The 20175-nt window shown below is 49.7% G+C and overlaps 1 protein-coding gene across 6 annotated transcripts in view; it reads left to right on the top strand.

Annotated features, from left to right (window-relative positions):
- Positions 1-20175, top strand: part of EHMT1 (euchromatic histone lysine methyltransferase 1) — a 140720-nt gene that overhangs the window by 106813 nt on the left and 13732 nt on the right. For all 6 annotated transcript variants that reach the window (XM_045803686.2, XM_087869137.1, XM_087869135.1 and 3 more), the window contains 5 exons: positions 4194-4316; positions 10613-10714; positions 12444-12548; positions 18766-18920; positions 19834-20001. In XM_045803686.2, coding sequence (XP_045659642.2) covers positions 4194-4316; positions 10613-10714; positions 12444-12548; positions 18766-18920; positions 19834-20001 — 653 coding nt within the window. The remainder of the gene's footprint in view (positions 1-4193; positions 4317-10612; positions 10715-12443; positions 12549-18765; positions 18921-19833; positions 20002-20175) is intronic.

Here is a 20175-nt window from a genome sequence, read left to right as displayed (position 1 = left end):
GATCATGTTGACATTTGCGCCTGTATCTTGCGGTAGACACACCTGTTAGTGTGTATTTGTAGCTTCCTCTCATGCCAAAGAGCCTCTGGTTGGGTTGTACCTTGTTACGTAGCATGTTGCTAGACCGTTTAGAAGGTCAGTCTGGTAATCTTGGTATTTTAATAGGAACCTTTAGTCTAGATAATATTTACTGTAATTTCTAGCATTTAAATATATTTCTGATGTTTTATATTGTTTTGATTCTTAGTTTTTTCAAACGTTCTTTTTTTAATCTCGCCTTCTTTTGGGCTGATATTTGCTTCAGTCATCTCTTTTCCTTTCTCCTCACTCACGTGGAGGCTATGTACTCTCTCTCACCTCCAGAGGTCAATCTGTGATCTGGTGTGCAGTCATCATGTCCTCCGTCTTTAGACGGACAAGATGGGGGAGCTGCGGATGCCAAGGGGGTGACAGAGGCCTTGCACTGGCTTGGTGAGCTTGAGCCATTTCGATGCAGAGCCCCATGCAGGCCTCGGCACCTCCGAGTTCAAGAGAAGCCTAGCAGGACTCGGGGGCAGCCGGGAGGGCTGCTTAGAGTGGTCATACGGGGCTGGTTCTTGGCAGTGACGGTGGTGGGTGGCTGACCTGACGGAGAAGAGCTCCTTGGAGAGAGGTCAAGGGCAGCTGGCATGGCCATTGGGGCAGTGACCACGGTGCTGGTGCTCCGAGGTGGGTTGAGGGCTGGGGGTCAGCACTCCAGTGGGACGCTGTCTCGTTCCCATTGCGAGGAGTCGCACAGGGCATGGATGTGGTTTGTGCTTCTGAGAGGGTGGACTGGAGGCCCAGTGCTGTGTGGGACGGTTGCAGGACAGGGTCGGGGCAGGAGGTGGAGCATGGTCACTCTGGTGGTCAGTGTGCTGCGTGGAGGTGGGCGAGGGGGCTGCCCAGGCTCCTCCTCATTTCAGAGACCAGTGTGGGGGCTTTTTGGGAGACATTTCCCTGGATTTGGGATTCTGGGTTGCTGGTTGTTTTCTCTCACTTTTTTAAAGGAACGATTCCACTGTCTTCTGGCTTCTTTGCCTTCTTTTGAGAAGGTAGCTTGTCATTCCTTTGAAAAGACCTGTTTTCTCTTTGGCCTTTTTTTTTTTTTTTTTAGTGTTAAAGTGTATGTGTGTGTGTGTGAGAGAGAGAGATGCATGCAGAAAAGTCCTTAAGATGTAAACATCCTATTAATGAGTAGTCACGAAGGGCACCCACCTCAACCCAGGTCAGGACAAAGCCCTGCCCACCCCCCTGGAGGGGACGGCTCTGCAGGCTCTCACCGGGACAGCCCTGGTCTCTGTATCTCTCCAGTCTGTTTGCCATGTGGCTTCGCTGTGTCTTCCTCTCCGCTTCATGCACATTGAGTCACGCGGTAGGAATTCTGGTGTGTCTTCCTTTTGGTCCAAGAGCAGAACCGTACTTGTGCCTTTGAGCACGGGGGGGGGGGGGGGAGTGTGTCTGTGCTCTGGTCCCGGTCCTGCCCCTCCCGCCCTTGTGCGAGGCACATCCTGGGAAAGCCGAGAGCGTAGGAACTCTCTGCCGTTCTGTAGCTTCTCTGTATCTTCAACTGCTGTGAAATAAAATGAGACTCACTGTGGAAGAGCAGCCCTTCCTAGTGTTGTTGTCTATGACCCTCTGTGCTGGCCTGGTGTCGATGGCCTAGGCTGCTCACTCCCTGAGCTTGGAGGCTGTGATTGTATTTTTCTCCTAGAACCTGAGCTGCTTTCCTGAGAGTCCCCGGGACTCTAGTTTTTTCTAGTTTCCCCTGCATCCAAGGGTGTTGTTTCTAGGAGGTTCAGCTCTGGTGGTGTGTCTCCCTCCCCACACCATCCGCTGGGCAGGCTCTGGCTCTGCACCCTCTCCCCAGCCCCAGAAGCTCTGAAGCTGCTGACTGGTGTCGCTAGCCTGCACTCTTCTGTGTTCCTGTGTTCTCGGGGTTTGAGGAACGTTCCCTCATGCCAGGAGCACCTGTGAAGAGCAGTTTTGAGATCTTTCCATCCCATTTAATTTTTGTCCTGAGGTCTCCCTAGAAACAGCTCTTATTTTGTTTGGGCCCTGCCCGCTGCAGTGTGCCGCGTGCTGCCATACGTGACTGTTTGGATTTAAAGGACAACATTAAGTGGAAGGAAGCATGTACTGCTCAAGCACTGAGCAGCATCCCCCGAGCTCAGCGGCTGTGTGGTCAGGGCGGCTGGGCTGGTCGTGGATACAGATGCAGCACGTCCACCTCCAGCAGTCATCCCAGCCTTTGGCAGCCCCGGGGACATCCATGGTGTGAATATCCCTGCCACTGGTCGTTCATGGCAGCTGCCCTGGGTCCAGGTGCATGTCCCGACTGACAGGTCACCTCCATCTGCTCCCCAACTCTAGGGTGCCCCGTAGCCTTTCCTCCTTGTGTGAGTGTTACTGCTGTGTCTGTGGTTGCTGTCCGTCGTGAGCCTGTGAGGGGTTTCGTAACAGAGAAAGGTGTATATTCTGATAGTCATGGAGCCCCGAGGGGAGGGGCAGAGCCACACCTGTTGCACTGACCTCTGAGCCCGAGGACCTGTCGTGGGCAGCACATGCCTCACCCGGTGCATACACACACCTTGCACACCCACACGGGATCTTGCACACCCTGCACAGTCACGCAGGGAGGTTGTGGGGAACACGTGGGGGTTGGGGCTTGCCTGGTGTCTGGCACTTGGGCTGTGGTGTGTCTGGCCTGGAGTTTCTACTAAGTCCATCCTGCTGGACGAACTGGGACTTTTCCCTTAAGACCCACTTCCCTGGTTCACCATTCTCTCGGTGGGAATCCTATCCATCACATGGGGATCTCCTGGTTTGACTCTCTCTCCTCTGTCTTCTCCCTCTGTCTCAAGGTTCTTTGGGATTCTTGGGCTTTGTCTCTCAGTCTTTCCTATCTTTTCCTGGTGACGATCGCTTTCTTCTGGGTCAGCTTTTGCGGTGTCAGTTCTGGATTGTCTGTGTGTCCTTGTGAGGGCCTCTGTCACTTGTTGCCCTTGATTTCAGATGGGCACACTGGGGATAGGTCCTAGGTCCTCAGACCTGCCCCCCAAGTCTCAGGGGTCTCGTCCTCTGACCCCTGACCTTCCATTAGTGCCTGGTCTTCAGCTCTGCCTGTGGCCCCCAGCCCCATCCTGCCCTCTGGAATTTGCCAGAAGTCTTGTTCAGGCACCTCAGTACCCTGGTTTCCCTGTGCACCACTCTGGATCTATTTAAAAATTTCTTAACTCATTTGCTACTTTTGTTTTTAATTACAAACAGCAAAAACAATACTATTCTCAGCCTTTTCCTAATATTTATTTTATAAACTAAATACTAGCTTTTGGTACATCATTTTAAGAAATCAGGCAATTTTACCCGCATGGGGAAAAGGTTTTAATTGTGAGAATCCAATTTGCTTATAGCACACAACACATTTCAGAGTTGGAGCTTCTTAAGTTTCAAACAGACTGAAGTTTATCTATGTATATTTGCTAGACTATTAGTTTTCCAAGTACATACTCTATTGAAGATTAGAAATTGCTTCAAAATACTTAGTATTGGAAATCAGCTTTTATTCTATTAATTTTGGGAAGCATTAAAACAGCCAAAGAAGGAGGTCACTGAGTCAGGGTGTCCTGTGGTCACTGTAGGCCAGATCACTGCCCGCCTGCTGGCCCAGCTTTGCTGAGCAGCTCCCTCCACATTTCTCCTTTGCCTGCTTTATTTTATTTTATTTTTTGAAGATTTTATTTACTTTTGAGAGAGAGAGCGCGAGCGTATACACACGAGCAGGGGGAGGGGCAGAGGGAGAGGCAGACTCCCCGCTGAGCAAGGAGACCAGTGCGGGGCTCTGAGCCGAGGGCAGACGCTTAACCAGCTGAGCCACCCAGGTGCCCCCCTCCTTTTCCTGTTTCAGAAGGTTATCACTTCTTACTTCTAAAGGTGTTGTCGCTAATGTGCTATAAACATTTTCTGTCAAGAAAATGCTCTTCTTGAACTGAAGGTTTGACAGTAGTAGAACGATCATGTCTGCATTCGGTCCTGCAGACTCAGTTACAGTCATTGGAAATGATTTTAGCATAGCTCACCAGATCTCTCTGCTTGCAAGCGTCTGGAGTGTCTGAATGCCAGGTGGGGCTGCAATGGGAGCTCTCTACGCACCTGAACTGTCCTGGTTTCACTAGGCGGGCGCGAATATCGACACCTGCTCAGAAGACCAGAGAACCCCGTTGATGGAGGCGGCAGAAAACAACCATTTAGATGCAGTGAAGTACCTCATCAAGGCCGGGGCCCTCGTGGATCCTAAGGTACGCATTCCTGTCGTGTGTAGGAATCTCCCAGAAAGATGGGCAGGCCCAGTTCCTCGTTGGGGCGTCTTCAGGAATCAGTAGCCAGTCAGACATCCACCTGCTTGTCTGGAAGTAGTTCCTAGTCACCTTGCTTGGTTAGCGGGTTATTTGAGGTTACTAGTGCACACTGGATCTGCTGTGCCGCACAGACAGACAAAGCGATAAATGCGGAGTTTGCCGCACAGAGGCCTCTGGCGTCCTTCATGTTTTACACGTCCCCTCTTCTGACTCCCACCTGGGGCAGTTAGCCCCTGGGCCCCGCCAAAACCATACAAATTGGGAAAGAGTAAAATGATCTCTGTTCATAAATGGTATGATTTTATATGTAGAAAATCCTAAAGAATCCGCACAGAAAAATCTAGAACTAATAAGTGCATGCAGAAAAGTTATACAAAGTCAGTACAGAAGCATCAGTTGTAGCCCTGTACACCTGAGATGAACTGTCCGAAAAGGAAATTAGGAATTCCACTTTTAGTAGCATCAAAAAGAGTACAATACAAGGAATAAACTTAACCAAGGAGACAGAAGACTCGTACACTGAAAACCACAAAACGTTGCTGAAAGAGATGAAAGAAGATGTAAGTATGTGGAAACGTGTCCCGTGTTCATGGGTTGGAAGACTGAACATTGTGGAAGTGCCAGTACACCCAGGGCGAACCACAGAGTCAGCACGATCCCCGTCGAAATCCCAACGCCATTTTTTACAGATAGAGAAAAACCAATCCTGAAATTCATACGACCTCAGGGACCCTAAACAGCCAAAGCAGTCTGCAGAAGGACAAAGCTGGAGGCCTCACGCTTCCTGACTTCAGAACCTACGACAAAGCTACAGCAATCAACACAGCACGGTACTGACCTGACGGTGGACGTATAGACTGTAGGAGAGGGGGGCCCAGAAACGAACCCTCGCCTGCATAAAATAGTTCTCGGCAGGGTGCCAGGATCATTCAGTGGGAGGAAAGGGCAGTCTTTTTAACAAATGGTGCTGGGAAAACAGGATCTCCACATGTGAAAGAGTGCAGGTGGGTCCTTCCTTTACACCGTATTTAGATATTTACTCCAAATGGATCAAAGACCTAAATGTAACAGCTAAAACCATAAATCTCTTAGAAGAAAAGATAGAGTAAAATCTTCATGACATTCATTGGGTCTGCTAATGATGTCTTGGGTATAACACCAATAGCACAGATAATAAAATAGATAAACTTCTTCAAAAATAAAAGCTTTCGTGTGTTAGAGAACACTAAGAGTGTGAAGAGACAACCCACAGAATGGGAGAAATAGTCATAACTCCTGATGGGGGATTCCTATCCAGAATATAGAAAGAACTCCTACCACTCAATAACAAAAATCCAACCCAATTCAAAAGTGGGCAGAGACTTTGAATAGACATTTCTCCAGAGAAGATCTATAAATGGCTAATTAGCACATGAAAAGACGCTCAATATCACCAGTCATCAGGGAAATGCAAATCAAAACTACAGTGAGATGTCACCTCACCCCCCTTGGGGCACCAGTTATCTAAAAATGGAAAGTTAAGTGCTAGCAAAGATGTAGAGAAATTGGAACCCTCATGCGTTGCTGGTGGGAATGTGAGAAGATGCAGCTTCTGTGGAGAACGGTTTGGTGGTTCCTCAAAAAGTTAAGCATAGAACCACCATGTGATCCAGCAATTCCAGTCCTGGGTGTTTACCCGAGGAACCTGAAGGCAGGGGCACGAAAGGGTGTTTGCACTCCCATGTTCTTAGCAGTATTGTCCACAAAGCGAGAAGGTGGAAATAGCCCAAGTGTCCAACCGCAGAGGGAAAGGTTAGCGAAAAATGGTCTGTGCGTTATGGGGCGTCACCCAGCCTTAAAGGGGAGGGACATCCCAGCACAGGTAAGTGCTGAGTGAGACGAGCCTGTCCCAGAAGGACACATCCTATAGGATCCACTCGTGTGAGGACCCAGAGTTGTCAGATTGAGAGACAGGAAGGAGGTTAAATGAAGGTTACGGAGGCTGGGGCGGGGCGGGCGTCCCTGCAGAGTGGGCACCGTGCTTCCATTTAGGTTAGTGGTGAGGGCCGCACAGCAGTGCGAGTGGGATCACTGCCACCAAATGGTACACTTGAAAATGGCCAAAATGGCAAATCATATGTTATGTACATACCTACATATACAGCTACAATAAAAATAGATGATCTTGTAGTTTTTCACATTAATACACATTTTTCCAGCCAAAAACTTATACTGTTCATAGTAATTTATCATCTTCCTTTTTTCTATCAAATTATCGGTTTTTCTATTAAATATTGTAACATTATTTCAGGTGGCTGCATTGTATTTCATGATGCAGTGGTATCACTTTTAGTCCAATTTGCTTATTGTTTAGTATTTATGTTTTCAATTTTTTAAAAGACTTATTTACTTTCAGAGAGAGAGTGCAAGCATGTGAGCAGGGGGAGGGGCAGAGGGAGAAAATCTTTTAGAGTCTGCCCTGAATGCAGAACCCGATGTGGGGCTCGATCCCACGACCCTGAGATCACGACCTGAGCTGAAACCAAGAGTTGGATGCTTAACTGACTGAGCCACTCTGGCCACCCCTATGTTTTTAATTATCATTATATACAGTGCTCCAATTAACATATTTTTAGCCAAATTTTTGCACGTTTGATTTCTTTAGGACATATTTCTGGGTGTGGAATTGTTAGATTAAAATAATGAGGGTTTTTATATCTCTTTCGGAAATACACCAATACACTCAATTCCATTTGCTCTTACCAGTGGCGACTATGATAGGTTTTTAAAAAGACATTAGCAGGGGTGCCTGGGTGGCTCAGTCCATTAAGCGTCTGCCTTTGGCTCAGGTCATAATCTCAGGGTCCTGGGAGCAGGACCACGCTGAGCAGGGAGCCTGCTTCTCCCTCTCCCTCTGCCACTCCCCCTGCTTGTACTCTCTGTGTCAAATAAATAAATAAAATCTAAAAAAAAAAAAAATCTTTTAAAAATAAAAAAAATATTAAGTTTGATATGCAAAAATTGTTATTTGGGTTTTTTTTTACTATTTTATTTAAGTTGTCTTAAAGTGAACATTTTTTGGTATATAGTTTGGTATATAGTTATTTATCTATGGTATGAATATTTTTTCAAGCTTTAGTCTTTTGCTTTATTTTTGGTGTTTTTTTTTTGCAATCTGGAAACCTTTAATTGTTATGTAATTATCTATAGATAACTATTATTAATCTTCTCCATTACGATGGGTGAGTGAGTCCCGCATTTACCCCATTCTCTGCCAAGGCACAGATTCTCAGCCTCGTCACAGGACCAGTACCCAAGCTAAGCACCAGTGCAGAGGCAAGAGCTTAGTGTGCAGGGCTTTGCAGAAGCAGCTGGACCTACAGACAGAGGACCGGAGAAGTTCGGGTAGTGTGAGGGAAGCAGACGTCTGAAGGGGAAGGCTCATGGATGAGCTTAGCCATCGGTGGGATGCGGTAGAAGAGAGGGGTCGTTCAATTGAAGACTTCTCATTGAAATTATTTAGTCTGAAAGACAGGTTTTAGGACAGTTTCCAACTGATGCGTAATTGGAGTTCCCAGAAAGAGGGGAGAAAGAATCTGACAGAAAAAAATATTGGGGGAAAAAATGGTCATAAGCTTCCCAGATTTGGTAAGAAAACAGTCTGTAGATCCAAGAAATTAAGCCAACCCCAAACTAGATAAATACAAAGAATACCACACCTACACACTGTTGAAAACTGAAAACAGAGAAAATCTTAGAAGCAGCCAAAGAATGACACATGACGGGTAGGCAAACACCATTACAAAAAGTCACCAACTTCTCATCTGAAACAGTGGGGAAAAAAAACAAAAAAACTGTCAACCCGGAAGGCTGCATCCAGTAAAAGTATCCCCCCCACAAAATAATTGTGCAATAAAACACTTTCAAGTGAACAGAAGCTGGTAGGATTTATCGGTACATTTGCCCAAACAAGGGTGGGAACTCTGCCTGAGAGTCTGCCCAGGAACAGCGCCTGAGAAAGACTGTTGTTTTCTTTAAGTTTCTTAAAAGACACAAGGCTGTTTAAAGCAGAAATATCTTTACAGGGTGGAGTTCATACCAATTTCGAAGTAAAATGTGCTACCAGCAGCACCGGGCAGGAGCCACGAATGGAATCCTGTCAGGCTGTCTTATTTCTGCCGTGGGAGGCAGTAAACATCAATCCAAGTAGCCTGATAAGGGGAATATCATCACCCCCAGAGAAAGTACAAAGATAATTGAAAAGAAATACAGCTTTAAGGACAAATTTAAAAAATCTAGTGGAGGAAGTGAAGTGGAATACTAAGCAGGTTTGTAGAAGTACAGGCAGGAAAAAAGGCTAGAAGCGGACGGGTCGAGGAGGGCCTCCCCCATCCATGGAGGACCGGGCGCGCCACAAGCAGTTGGGTACTTCTGCACGTGCTTGCGTTAAATGGACACATGGGTGGAGGAGAAAGGATGGAGAGCACATGTCATGCAAATGGTAAACTTTTAGAAGAGGGAAGATAATCTTTGTGATTTCAGCACGGAGAGATTTCTTCATGAAGTCACAGAAAAGTACAAAAATCGTTGATAAGGTCAAGTGCATTGGAATGAAGAATTTCTGGTCCACGGGATGTCACAAAGTTCACAGAAGGCAGGCTACACACTGCCAGAAGATACTGCAGTATACTGGCCAAGGGGTAGTACCCCAAACATAAGGAAGTTCTACAAACAAAAGAGCTCAAAAGAAAAAAGGGCACAGAATGAAAGGGCAGTCCCTGGAAGGGGCAATCTGAGGAACCAGCAAGCACAGGGAAGGTGCTCAGCCTTCTGAAAACCACCCTGAGACACCACCCTGTAGCCACTGGATTTGGTGACGCTCGAAGGTCGCACTGCCCAGAGGAGCCACAGCACGCCCGCGTCGCTGCCGCTGGTGGCGGGCCCCTGCCCCCAGGAGGAGAGGCCCCTGTTCAGCCTGGGACGTATGAACAGGGGAAGGTTTTGCAATACTCAGTACAAAGTCAGACACCTGAGAACACTTGAAAATAAGGCAAGCCTTTACACCAACAACCATACGTTTTTGTATTGATCCTACAATTAAAAATTTTAAACACCAGTAATATGGGGTTTGAGTGTGTGGATTTTCGTGAGAAAAGCGGGTTACTAACTAACTTCAGGCTTGGTAAGAAATGTGTTTAACAGAGTATGTGTGTGAAGATCTCTGATTACTGCTTGGAGGGTCAGAAACGGAGAAAGAGGGACTGAAGAAACGTGGTCAGTGTAGGCAGGAGCAGGGGGGAAGGCGAAGAGAGACCCTGTAAGGGGAGAATGGTGGCAGTGTGTCCACACGGGTCCCTGAGGTGCTCGCCCAGGAAGAGTCCGTCTGTGCAGGTGCAGGCTCTCAGGTTGGCACTGAGCCTGGCCAAGTGAACCGGGGCACAAATGGTCTCCTGGCCCTCCCAGGACCCCCTAGTCTCTCCTGGAGCTTCCTGGGTCTGACCTCCACAGTGGAGGGTAGCTTTTCTTTTGTTTTGAGGTACTTCAGTTACTGGGATATATTTAGCAAGCTTGAGGAAGTGGAGCTGAAAGCTAACGGGGAGATGTGCCTGTAGCCACAGGAGGCAAAATGTAGCCAGGCAGCCACCCTGACACGTGTTGGCCTGCAGGGCAAGCATGCCCCCATTCTGGGCCCTACTCTTCTCTGCCATTTATTGTTTTTAATTCTGTGGTGTATGGACAACAATTAGGGAATTTTTAGCGCTAGTCTAAACGTGTAATGGCAGCCATTATCTTGTAGAGGCAGGCATGGTGGGCATGGTGGCCCTCTTGTCACGTGAGGAGAGCAGGCCCCTGGCATCGTCCCGGGGGCCACATTGGAACAGAGGGACAGGGCACTGCACCTGGCCACGTCGAGAAGCTTGGGGCATGCCTCGGCCTGTCCAGACCATGGGAGAAAGGAAGGGACAGGCAGTTGACATGATGTACCCGCGGGTATGTCTTAGAAGTTAAAGACTCCTTGCCACCTGAGGCCTTGCCCCACTGGTGTCAGGATCTTAGAGTTTGGAGCCCGATGGATGAGGCTTGGACCCCAGTTGTGCAACCTCTGAAAACAACTCCACCTTTCTCTGTCTGGGTTCCTTATCATTCTAGAAGGCAGCTCCTTCATATGGGGAACGAAAGTTCACCATGGTCATGTGCTCAGGGTTGTGCTGTAGGTCATGTGATTTCTCTGGATCTAAATGGCATTTGTGTTGCAGGATGCAGAGGGCTCCACCTGTTTGCACCTTGCTGCCAAGAAAGGTCACTATGATGTAGTTCAGTATCTGCTTTCAAACGGACAAATGGACGTCAACTGTCAGGTAAAGCCACATCCCTCCACTTACTGACATTCCACCTGGCCGACCGGTCAGTGACCCCGTTCTCCTTTGTAGCAGTCCTGGCCCCTACCCATTCTCCGCAGCCCTCCTTGCAAGGCCTTGGAAGCCTAGCCTCACCCGCCCTGGCTGCCGCCTCCCCTGGCTGACCGTCAGCTGGCTACTCTAGAAGGTCCCACCTGTGATGGCCTCTACCCTGCTGCCTGGCTGGAGACTTCTCCCACGGCATCTGCCTGGGCTGCCCCAGCCTCCTGGCCTCGTGGCACCTGTCACCACCTGAGTGGGGTCCCTGACCTACGTGCCAGATGGCCTCCCTTCCGTGGCACCCCATCGTCCCTCCCGGTGGCTGTCAGGGTTCCAGGGCAGGATCCTTGTGTGACATGTAGCCCCTGCCACGAGGAGGTCCCATGTGCATCTAGTGAGTGACTAGGGAGAGCAAGTGAGAGCGCCTCCCTCCCGCTCGCTGAGACCCAGACCCCTACCCTGCCATCTGAGTCTGGGCCCTGGAAAGGGCGTCTTGGCTCACGGCCTCTGCCCCGTCTTTTAGTCCAGCCATTGCCTTCAACCCAGCTCTCTGCAAGCCACCCTGACAGAGGCCCTCCCCAGTGGCCCAGAAATATAGCTCCCTGCCTTGTGCCTCCTGGCCCACCTCTGCTCTCACAGGGTCCACCGGGTGGACCCCTCCCCTGTTTCATTTTCTGTTTTCCACTTGGTTTGGTTTTGTACGTTTCTTCCCCTGGGCTGGGCTGGGCTCGGCTCCCTGAGGTGTGCTTGTCCCTGCTGTGCCCCCGGTGCCCAGGTGGTACCCAGCCAGCCTGCAGGGATGACCTCATTGTAGTCATGGAGGCTGCATGTCTCCCAGAGAGATGTGGCAGCTGGGGGGGGGGGGGGGGTTTACAGGAAGTCGTTTGGGAGGTGTTGGGGAGGGTTGAGCTTTCTGCCACCAGACCATGAGTTGGCAACATGATGCTCATTTCCTGAAGCGTTGCCTTTTTCTGGTTTAAATAAAACTACCCACCACCACTGAGTAAGGAGACAGGCCTGGGTTTGTGAATAGTAGAAAGCCAACTCGTCAAAACCATGATGGACCCATATATGGGGTCAGCCTGGGCAGGCTTTCTGCAGAAAGAAGTGGGAACTGGGCACAGCTTCCATCCGTCTCTGGGCTTGGATATCTGTCTGTCTGCAGCTGTTGGCGGCTGCTCCTGCTTCATGCTTGGGGTCTGTCTGTGTCACTGGGGCCAGTGCTTCCCGCCAGCCAGACTGTTGGTCTGTGAGGGATGGTCTGGTCAACAACATTTCTTGGTCCTTACGTGGTCCAAGCAGGTGCACTCAGGTGTGCTGAGTGTTGTCCTGGCGGTGACTGCCCACCAGGCAGCAGAGGGGTGAGGTCACCTGGCGGATCTGTCTGTCCCCCTCAGAGCCAAGGCTCCATCCTGCCCTCACTGAGATGCCTGGGGCTACATCCTGAGCCTAGGTTTCCTCATCCACAACATGGGGACTTGGACTGGCTTCTGTCTCTTGGAGCCGTCTTACGGGTCCTGAGTGAGATTGTGTTTCATGTTACTTGTCTGTAGAACTGTAATGGATTTTCGGTTTTGTGGGGTTTTTTTGTTTGTTTTTTTTGGGGGGTGTTTGTTGTGTTTTTTTTTTTTTGGTTTTTTTTTTTGTTGTTTTTGTTTTTTTTTTGTTTGTTTGTTTGTTTTGAAATTAGGATGACGGCGGCTGGACGCCCATGATTTGGGCCACTGAGTATAAGCATGTGGAGCTCGTGAAGCTGCTGCTGTCCAAGGGTTCCGACATCAACATCCGGGATAACGTGAGTCTCTGGCTGTCACTGGTCCTAAGCTCCCCCCAGGGAAGTGGGTCCTGGAGGAGGATGGAGGGACCAGGGTATGCAGAGCTGGCAGCTGAAGGTTCTTTTTCTCGGAAGCCTGACTGCAGCTCTGCCCTCTTTTTCCGTGTTTTCAGCAGCCCCTGGACCCAGGGCTGTGGTTTCCTGAGATTGTTTTGTGTGTTGGCCGATTGTTGGGTATAGATTGAGGGGCCGAGTTTTGTGACACCTGCCCCATGGATAGTACCTGCCTTTTTAGAGGTGAACCTGGACTGTCCTTACATCCCTGACTCCCATGTCTATGATTAGGACCAAGGAGCCCAGGGCACACCCCACACCTGGGCAGGTAGTGGTGTGAGCATTAACTTGTACTGTGGTTGCTGTCTTAGAAGGAAAGCAAGGGAGCCACCATGCGCTCAGACCATGAGAGCTCCGGTGCTTGTGTTGATAGCTAGTTTTGTGGAACAAATTTGTTTTCAGAAAACAGGGTTTTGTGGCCAAGGTCAGAAGACTCAATAGTCCCTCTGGGAGTAATCCTCCAGCCCTGTATCAGACAGCAGGTGATTCTAGTTAATTTATTTATTTTATTATTTTTTTAAGATTTTATTTATTTGAGAGAGAGAGACAGAGATTAGTGACAGAGATCATGAGCGAGCGGGGAGAAGAGGGAGAAGCAAGCTCCCTACTGAGCAGGGAGCCTGATGCAGGGCTCCATCCCACAACCCTGGGATCATGACCTGAGCCAAAGATAGACGCTTAACTGAATGAACCACCCAGGCATCCCTCTAGTTAATTTAAAAGGGCATTTCTGGGGCGCCTGGGTGGCTCAGTCGTTAAGCGTCTGCCTTTGGCTCAGGGCGTGATCCCGGTGTTCTGGGATCGAGCCCCACATCAGGCTCCTCTGCTGGGAGCCTGCTTCTTCCTCTCCCACTCCCCCTGCTTGTGTTCCCTCTCCCGCTGGCTGTCTCTCTCTCTGTCAAATAAGTAAATAAAATCTTAAAAAAAAAATAAAAATAAAAGGGCATTTCTGGCAAGGTCTTCAGGGACCCGCTTGGGAACAAGGCAGAGGGATGGGGTCCCGGGTCGGACAGACACAGTGTGCCCTGCAGAACTCTGTCGGCTGTTACAGAGAGTCACCAAAAGCCGTAAATGGAAAATGTAGCACTAACTCATTAAATTGATCCTGAAATAAGAAAGCAGTTGCCAGTAAGACATGATTTTTCCAAGTACACCATTTAGTACGGTGCCAGTCAGTGTGGAGCCCAAGTGCCCGAGGTAGGGAGCCAGGTGGCGTCTCTTGGTTCTGAGCCCTGAGTGGGACAGGCCTCTCCAGATCGGCGCTTGAAGAAGGGGTGGGAGCAGTGAGCACCACCTGGTCACTCATCATGGCTGCTCGGCATTGAGAGCCTTCCCTGCATCTGTGAGCAGGTCCTGCCCTGCCCTGAAACCAGGAACAGCAGCACATGGCCCAACTGCAGGGTGTTTGTCAATGTCCTCGGAGCTGGTGTCGGTACAGTGATGCTGCCTGCAGGCACCCGGGGGCTGGGGGGCCCAGGGCAGCTTGGGATGAGGGTAGAGGGCAGGGGTGATGAGGTCCAGCGTGGCTGCAGCAGAGGGCAGTCGTGACCTGCCCTGCTGATGCTTCGTGACACACCGTGAGCGGCCCCCTTCAAGCACGAGTGGTTGGAGCAGCTGCAGCCACGCGTCCTTGGCAGGCAGGGTATCGAGAGTGTATGCCCATACGCACATGGTGGCCCACGGCCTTGCAGGGTCCAGTGGGCGTCCGCGCTGGTGCTGGTGGTGGTCCTTGAGAGGCAGGAGGGTTGACTAAACTGTGTGTTTGTTCATTGACGAAGCAGCTCTGTTCTTCACCCTGCCAGTTTTATTGATACGTAAGTGGTGGACTTGCACCATTTGAGGTGTCCGGTTGGATGAGTGTTAATCCCAGAAGCCATCACCACAGTCAGGACAGTGCACGACACTCCCAAAAGTTTCCTCCTGCCACTTCATAGCCAGCCACCCACTGCTGTGCTTTCTGTCACCTAGTTTGTGAGTTGGGCTTTCCGTAGGTGGATCCCAGCAGTGTGGTCATTGCTCAGGTAGCCTCATCTGGGGGTCAGTGTTCCACTGTGTGGACAGGTCAGCTCGTGTGTCCTTCACCAGGTTGCAGACATTTGGGTTTTCTGGGTCACCTGGCTCTCCAACATAGAGCTGCTGTGGATATGCACGCGTGTGTGTTTGCGTGTGCCCATGCTGTCATTTCTCTCCCATGAAACCGGGGTCACCTGTTAAAGAGGCTGCCCAGCTTCCAGGGTGGCTATGCCTGCGAGCGGTGTCTGGGAGCAGCTCTTTCACTTCCTGCCCAGCACTTAACGGTGCTTGGTCTGTGTCCTCTTGGGGGGGAGGGGTGCTCTGTTCAGATCTTTTGCCCATTTTTTATTGGATCGTTTATTCAGTTTTAAGAGTTGCTGTACGTTCTGATTACAAGTTCTCTATATCAGATGTTTTACAAACCCTGTGTTTGAGAAGCAGATGCGTTTTAATTTTGATAAAGTCTAATGTATTATTTTCTATTTATGGATCATGTGTTTGGTGTTCTCTTATGAAATCATTGCTCAACCCAAGATCCCAAAGACTTTCTCCTATGTTTTCTTATAGTAGTCTGTTTTGCATCAGGATGTCTAGCTGTCCCAGCACCATTTGTTTAGAAAGCCATCCCTTCTCCGTAGAGTTGACTTTGCCCCTTCTGCATGCGTGTGGCTCCGTCTCTGGGCTCTGTCTTCCATGCCATTGGCCCACACGTATCTGTCCTTATGCCAGCGCCATGCTTTCTCAATTAAGAGAATATGCTGTGTTACATACAGGAGAAGAACCTTATAGAGGGGTGTCCCATTTCTCCCAGACCTCATGCTGTTGCTCTCAGACATTGTATCAACACCACAATATGTTGTTACTTTGTTTCAACAGTCAGTGATCTTTTGGAAACACTGTAGTGATGAAAGTCTCAGAGGTCAGTGCCTGCTGCCACCACTTCCTTTGCTCCTTGTTCATTTACTTAGGTCCTTCATTCCGAGGTCATTTTTCTTCTACACGTCTGCCTTGGTTTATTGTGTGCTGCTGGGTGCCGGTCTGCCCATGACAGGCTTTTCCTGCCTACAGAGTCCTTATCTCGCCTTCACTTTGGGAGCTGTTTTGCTGGGTATGGACTTTGGTTGATAGCTTTTTTCAGTACTTTGCATACCCGGCCTCTCTGCGTCCTCACCGAGGGGTTTCCCGTGGGGAATTCTTGGGGGCGCCTTGTCCTTATTTCCAGATAGAGTGTGTCTGCTTTCTTTTGCTGCTGTAGGATTTTCTCTTTTTCACTAGATTTTAGCACTCTGATTATGATGTGCCTTGTGTTGCTTGTGTGTGTGTTGCATGTGTGAGGTCAGGAAGGGTTTGTGAAGCTTCTGTCAGCAAGGTCCTCATTCCTTCCAGAACTGTTCCTGCCTGCCCCCCCCACCTACCCCCCCTCCCCCCGCCGCTTCACAAGGGTCCCTGTTCTGTGATTATCATGTGGTTTGAAGTTGTTCCCAGCTCACTGATGCTCTTTTCATTTTCCTCAATTATTTTTTCACTCTGGATCACGGTTTAGCTGGTTTTAAAGCTGTTTTGCTGGTTTTATTGCAATTTCGCTGTGTCTTCAAGCTCAGTAATCTTTTCTTTATAACCTGTGATGCTGTTAATCTCATCCAGTGTGTTTCTGTCAGACATTGTACTTGTCAACGCTAAAAGTTTTGTTTGTAACCTTAGGTTGCATGGCAGACATGGTGAATTTTACGTTGCTGTGAATTTCTGTATTTCTGGAAAGATCTTGAGCCTTGTTCTGGGTGCAGCAACGTTCCTTGGAAATAGTCTGCTTTGGGTTTTGCTTTCTAGGTTTGTTAGGCGGGTCCATGCAGGCTTCAGCCTAGTGCTGGTCATCTCTCTTGTGAGGTTACTGGTGCTGAGCCCTCTGTGCCTCAGCTTTGGGGGTGTGTCCTCCTGGAGGTTTAAGGTGGGAATGTCCAGATCTCCAGAGGCCTCTTTCCCAGCCCCACATTCTGCTGTGCCAACCCTGGCTTCCTCGGCCACCGGCTCTCAGTTCCTTTCTCAGGGCTTCTCCTGCTCAGTCCCCTCCCTGAGCTGAGGCTTGGATCTCAGGACAGTGAGAAGGTGGACCCAGGCCCCCTTTTTTGTTTCTGCTCTCAGGAATATAGTACTTCATCGCCTGATGTCCAGTGTCTTGAAAACCATTATTTCACACATTTTGACTGTTTGGCTCTTTCAGGCAGGAGGGTAAATCCAGATGGTCCCTCTGGCCCAGTGTCTGTCAGAACCAGAGTGCCGTCTATCGCTTCAGATGTGTGGGTCAGGCCTGTTGTAACATAGCAGGCAGATCTCAGCTAGTCTGGGACTGCACATTCCTATGCTAAGAGGAGCCTAGGTGGACGGGGACAGTCTCAGCCTGTAATTCTGGTTATAAAATCATAGATCCTTCTGATGAAGGAATGAGAAAAGAGGCCCCTAAGGAAACCACATTTTGTTCTGGAGCTTGCAAATGTTTGGACAATGGAAAGATGAGAGGGGTAGAAGGCGTCTCAGCACAACATCCAGGAAAGGAAGCCCCAGGCAAATCCAGGCATTTCAGAAAACACTAAGGCCTACCGAGGAGACTGTGGTGAAGCCTCTGCTTGGGGCTAGCTGCCGTTTGCTAACAGAGAGGGCCACAGACTTTGACTTTTTTCTTTCCTCAAGTTCACTGAGCTGAAAGCATTGGATGCACTCAGAGTGTGGGACTGGGAGGCAGATTATCTGTGAGCACTGGAGCATTAAGGGGCTTCCCTGGGTGGAGGGGGGCAGGAATGAGGCATGCAGAGTCATGTAGCTGGCATTTCGGTCCCATGGGGCTGACATGGGGTGGAGCGGGGCATGCACTGTACGGGTCTCTGCCTGGGTACCACCAAGCCCCCTGTGGTGGCGCCAGAGTAAACAGCCAGGCTTGACTTTGGCGGAGGCTCCCGTGAGATATTGAGGGTTCTTGAGGGGTGGGGGCCCCAGAGCGATGCCCCTACTCTGCCAGGAGACCAGAAAGTGCTTCCAGCGCAACCAGTGTTTATGCCACCTTTGAGGGGTTAAGCCCTGAGACCCAGTCAGAAAAAGAAAAAGACTAAAACATTCATTGCCTTGTATTCTGCAAGAAGTTGGGAACAAACTAAAGGTTTGGTAAAGGAAAGGCTCAGTAAGTCGTGACCGTGAGCTCAGCCTGCACGGTGGTCTGTGCTGTAGCAGGTGCCCCACACCACCTGCCGTGAGCACAGGGCAGTCAGCCCGGGAGGGGGCAGAGTGGCTTTCTCGTTCATCCCCAATGTGGTAGGTTAGTGTCGTGTCACTGCTCTAATTTATGCTGATTTCCCACCTGGCAAGGCTGCACATTGCCCTGTATGTATGTGTATTCCTCCTCTTCCATGCAAGTTTTAAATTTTTATATCTTTTGCACATTTGTTTTCAAAATTACAGTGTAGCCTTCTAATAAACTTAACTGTGACCATTAACAAGTCATGTATAGCTTATTTACAGCACAAATGGTTTTTTCTAATCTTTGATTTAAAATTTTTATTTTACAGTGGTTTTTATGAAGTAAAATCTTAATACAATCAAATTTTCCTACCTTTTATCTTTTTCAAATCTTACACAAGTATTGTCCTGTTTTGCAGTTTGTACTTCTGTTCTAAAGTGAATATAATTTTCGGGACGCCTGGGTGGCGCAGTCGTTAAGCGTCTGCCTTCGGCTCAGGGCGTGATCCCGGCGTTCTGGGATCGAGCCCCACATCAGGGTCCTCCGCTGGGAGCCTGCTTCTTCCTCTCCCACTCCCCCTGCTTGTGTTCCCTCTCTCGCTGGCTGTCTCTCTCTGTCAAATTAATAAATAAAATCTTAAAAAAAAAATAAAAATAAAGTGAATATAATTTTAAAAAGTAGACAAAGCAAAGTGCTCCCAGATGTTTTGTTACTAATGTGTTTAGGTTGGTCTAATTCCAGATGATTTTTTATTCTATTTTTAAAATATTCAGTACTGTAATTACATTACTTTTATAATGAAAACAAAACAAGAAAGGAAGCACCCTCATCATTCAGACGGGTCTTTGCTCTCCTCTTGGTGCTCTGCGCCGTCTGTCCTTGCAGGAGGAGAACATCTGCCTGCACTGGGCTGCGTTCTCGGGCTGCGTGGACATAGCCGAGATCTTGCTAGCTGCCAGGTGTGACCTCCATGCCGTGAACGTCCACGGAGACTCGCCCCTCCACATTGCTGCCAGGGAGGACCGCTACGCCTGTGTCCTGTGAGTGGCTCTGCTGTATGCAGTCCCTGCAAGACTCCCGGGGTGGGAGAGGCCCTGGTGCCCCAGGTCCTCCGAGGGAAGCTCCTTCCCCAGGCAGGTGGAGGCGTGAGTCTCCACATGTGAGGTCAACATGGCTATTTCTGGTTCAGGGAGGATCACTGTGAAAGATCCCCAAATACCTAGATGAGTCTCACCCAGCACCTCTCCTCAAGGGGGAGGAAACAGGCCCCACTCAGGAGGGATGGAGACGTTGGTGCTCACCACTCGCCACTCAGAGCCTGTTCCTATGTCACACACGTGTGGGGGGTGCAGTTGGGGTCCTGAGGGGTCGTCCTCGCTCCGCTCTCAGTGGAAGCTCAGGACCCAGTCCTGCCCTGTCACACAACCTCGGGTCCCTGCATCTCACCTGGAAATGCGGGGATGCCCTGCCGTGGGGTACACGCCCACTCAGACGGGGACCTTGGCGGCAGCTCAGCTGAGCGGGTTGTGGTGTGAGGCCCCTGGGTGGGGGTGCGGAGGAGCAGCTCACAGGAGCTCTCCATCCAGTTCTGACTCACCTGCAGGGCGCTGACCATGTACACGGCATAGTTTACCCGCCTCATGCTGGCCCTGTCCATCCTTGAGCATGCCTTTGAATGGAAAAGCCAAAAACCCTCAGATACCATCCCTAGTTCTTTACCCACGCTTCCTGACAAGAAAGCTGAGGTGACTTTTGACCGTAAATGAGGGAAAGAAGTAACGTGGTATGTTCCCGGTGAGTCAGGGCAGATCTCTCTAGAAGCACTGGTCAGCAAGCTTAATATCCATAGGAGTGATGTGTTCCCTTTATTTTTACCGTCTGAAGTCATTTCATAAACCTCTATCTTTTAAATTAAGGTCTGAATGTTTTGTTGGCTTACATTTTTCCTTTTAGCCTCTTTCTTTCTCGGGATTCAGATGTCACCTTGAAAAACAAGGAGGGAGAGACGCCCCTGCAGTGTGCAAGCCTCAACTCCCAGGTGTGGGACGCGCTGCAGATGAGCCGGGCGCTGCGAGACGCAGCCCCCGACAGACCTGTCCCGACGGAGAAGACCGTGAGCAGGTGAGAAGACCGTTCTGAGGCAAAGGGTGACAGATGGGGGTTGAAGAGTGTGAAACAAAAGCTGCCGTCCAAGCTGAGGCATCCCCTGGCCTGAGTCTAGAGTGCCTGGCCCAGAGCTTGGCAGCTGCCCTGCTGCGGTGTCACTTGTCACATCGAAAGGTAATGTCCCCCTTT

The sequence above is a fragment of the Ursus americanus genome, chromosome 18 (assembly GCF_024610735.1).
Source record: "Ursus americanus isolate L20-20 chromosome 18, mUrsAme1.1.p, whole genome shotgun sequence".
NCBI classification, from domain to species: Eukaryota; Metazoa; Chordata; class Mammalia; order Carnivora; family Ursidae; genus Ursus; species Ursus americanus.
The sequence above is the reverse complement of the archived record's forward strand: the minus strand, read 5'-3'. Positions and strand labels throughout refer to the sequence as shown.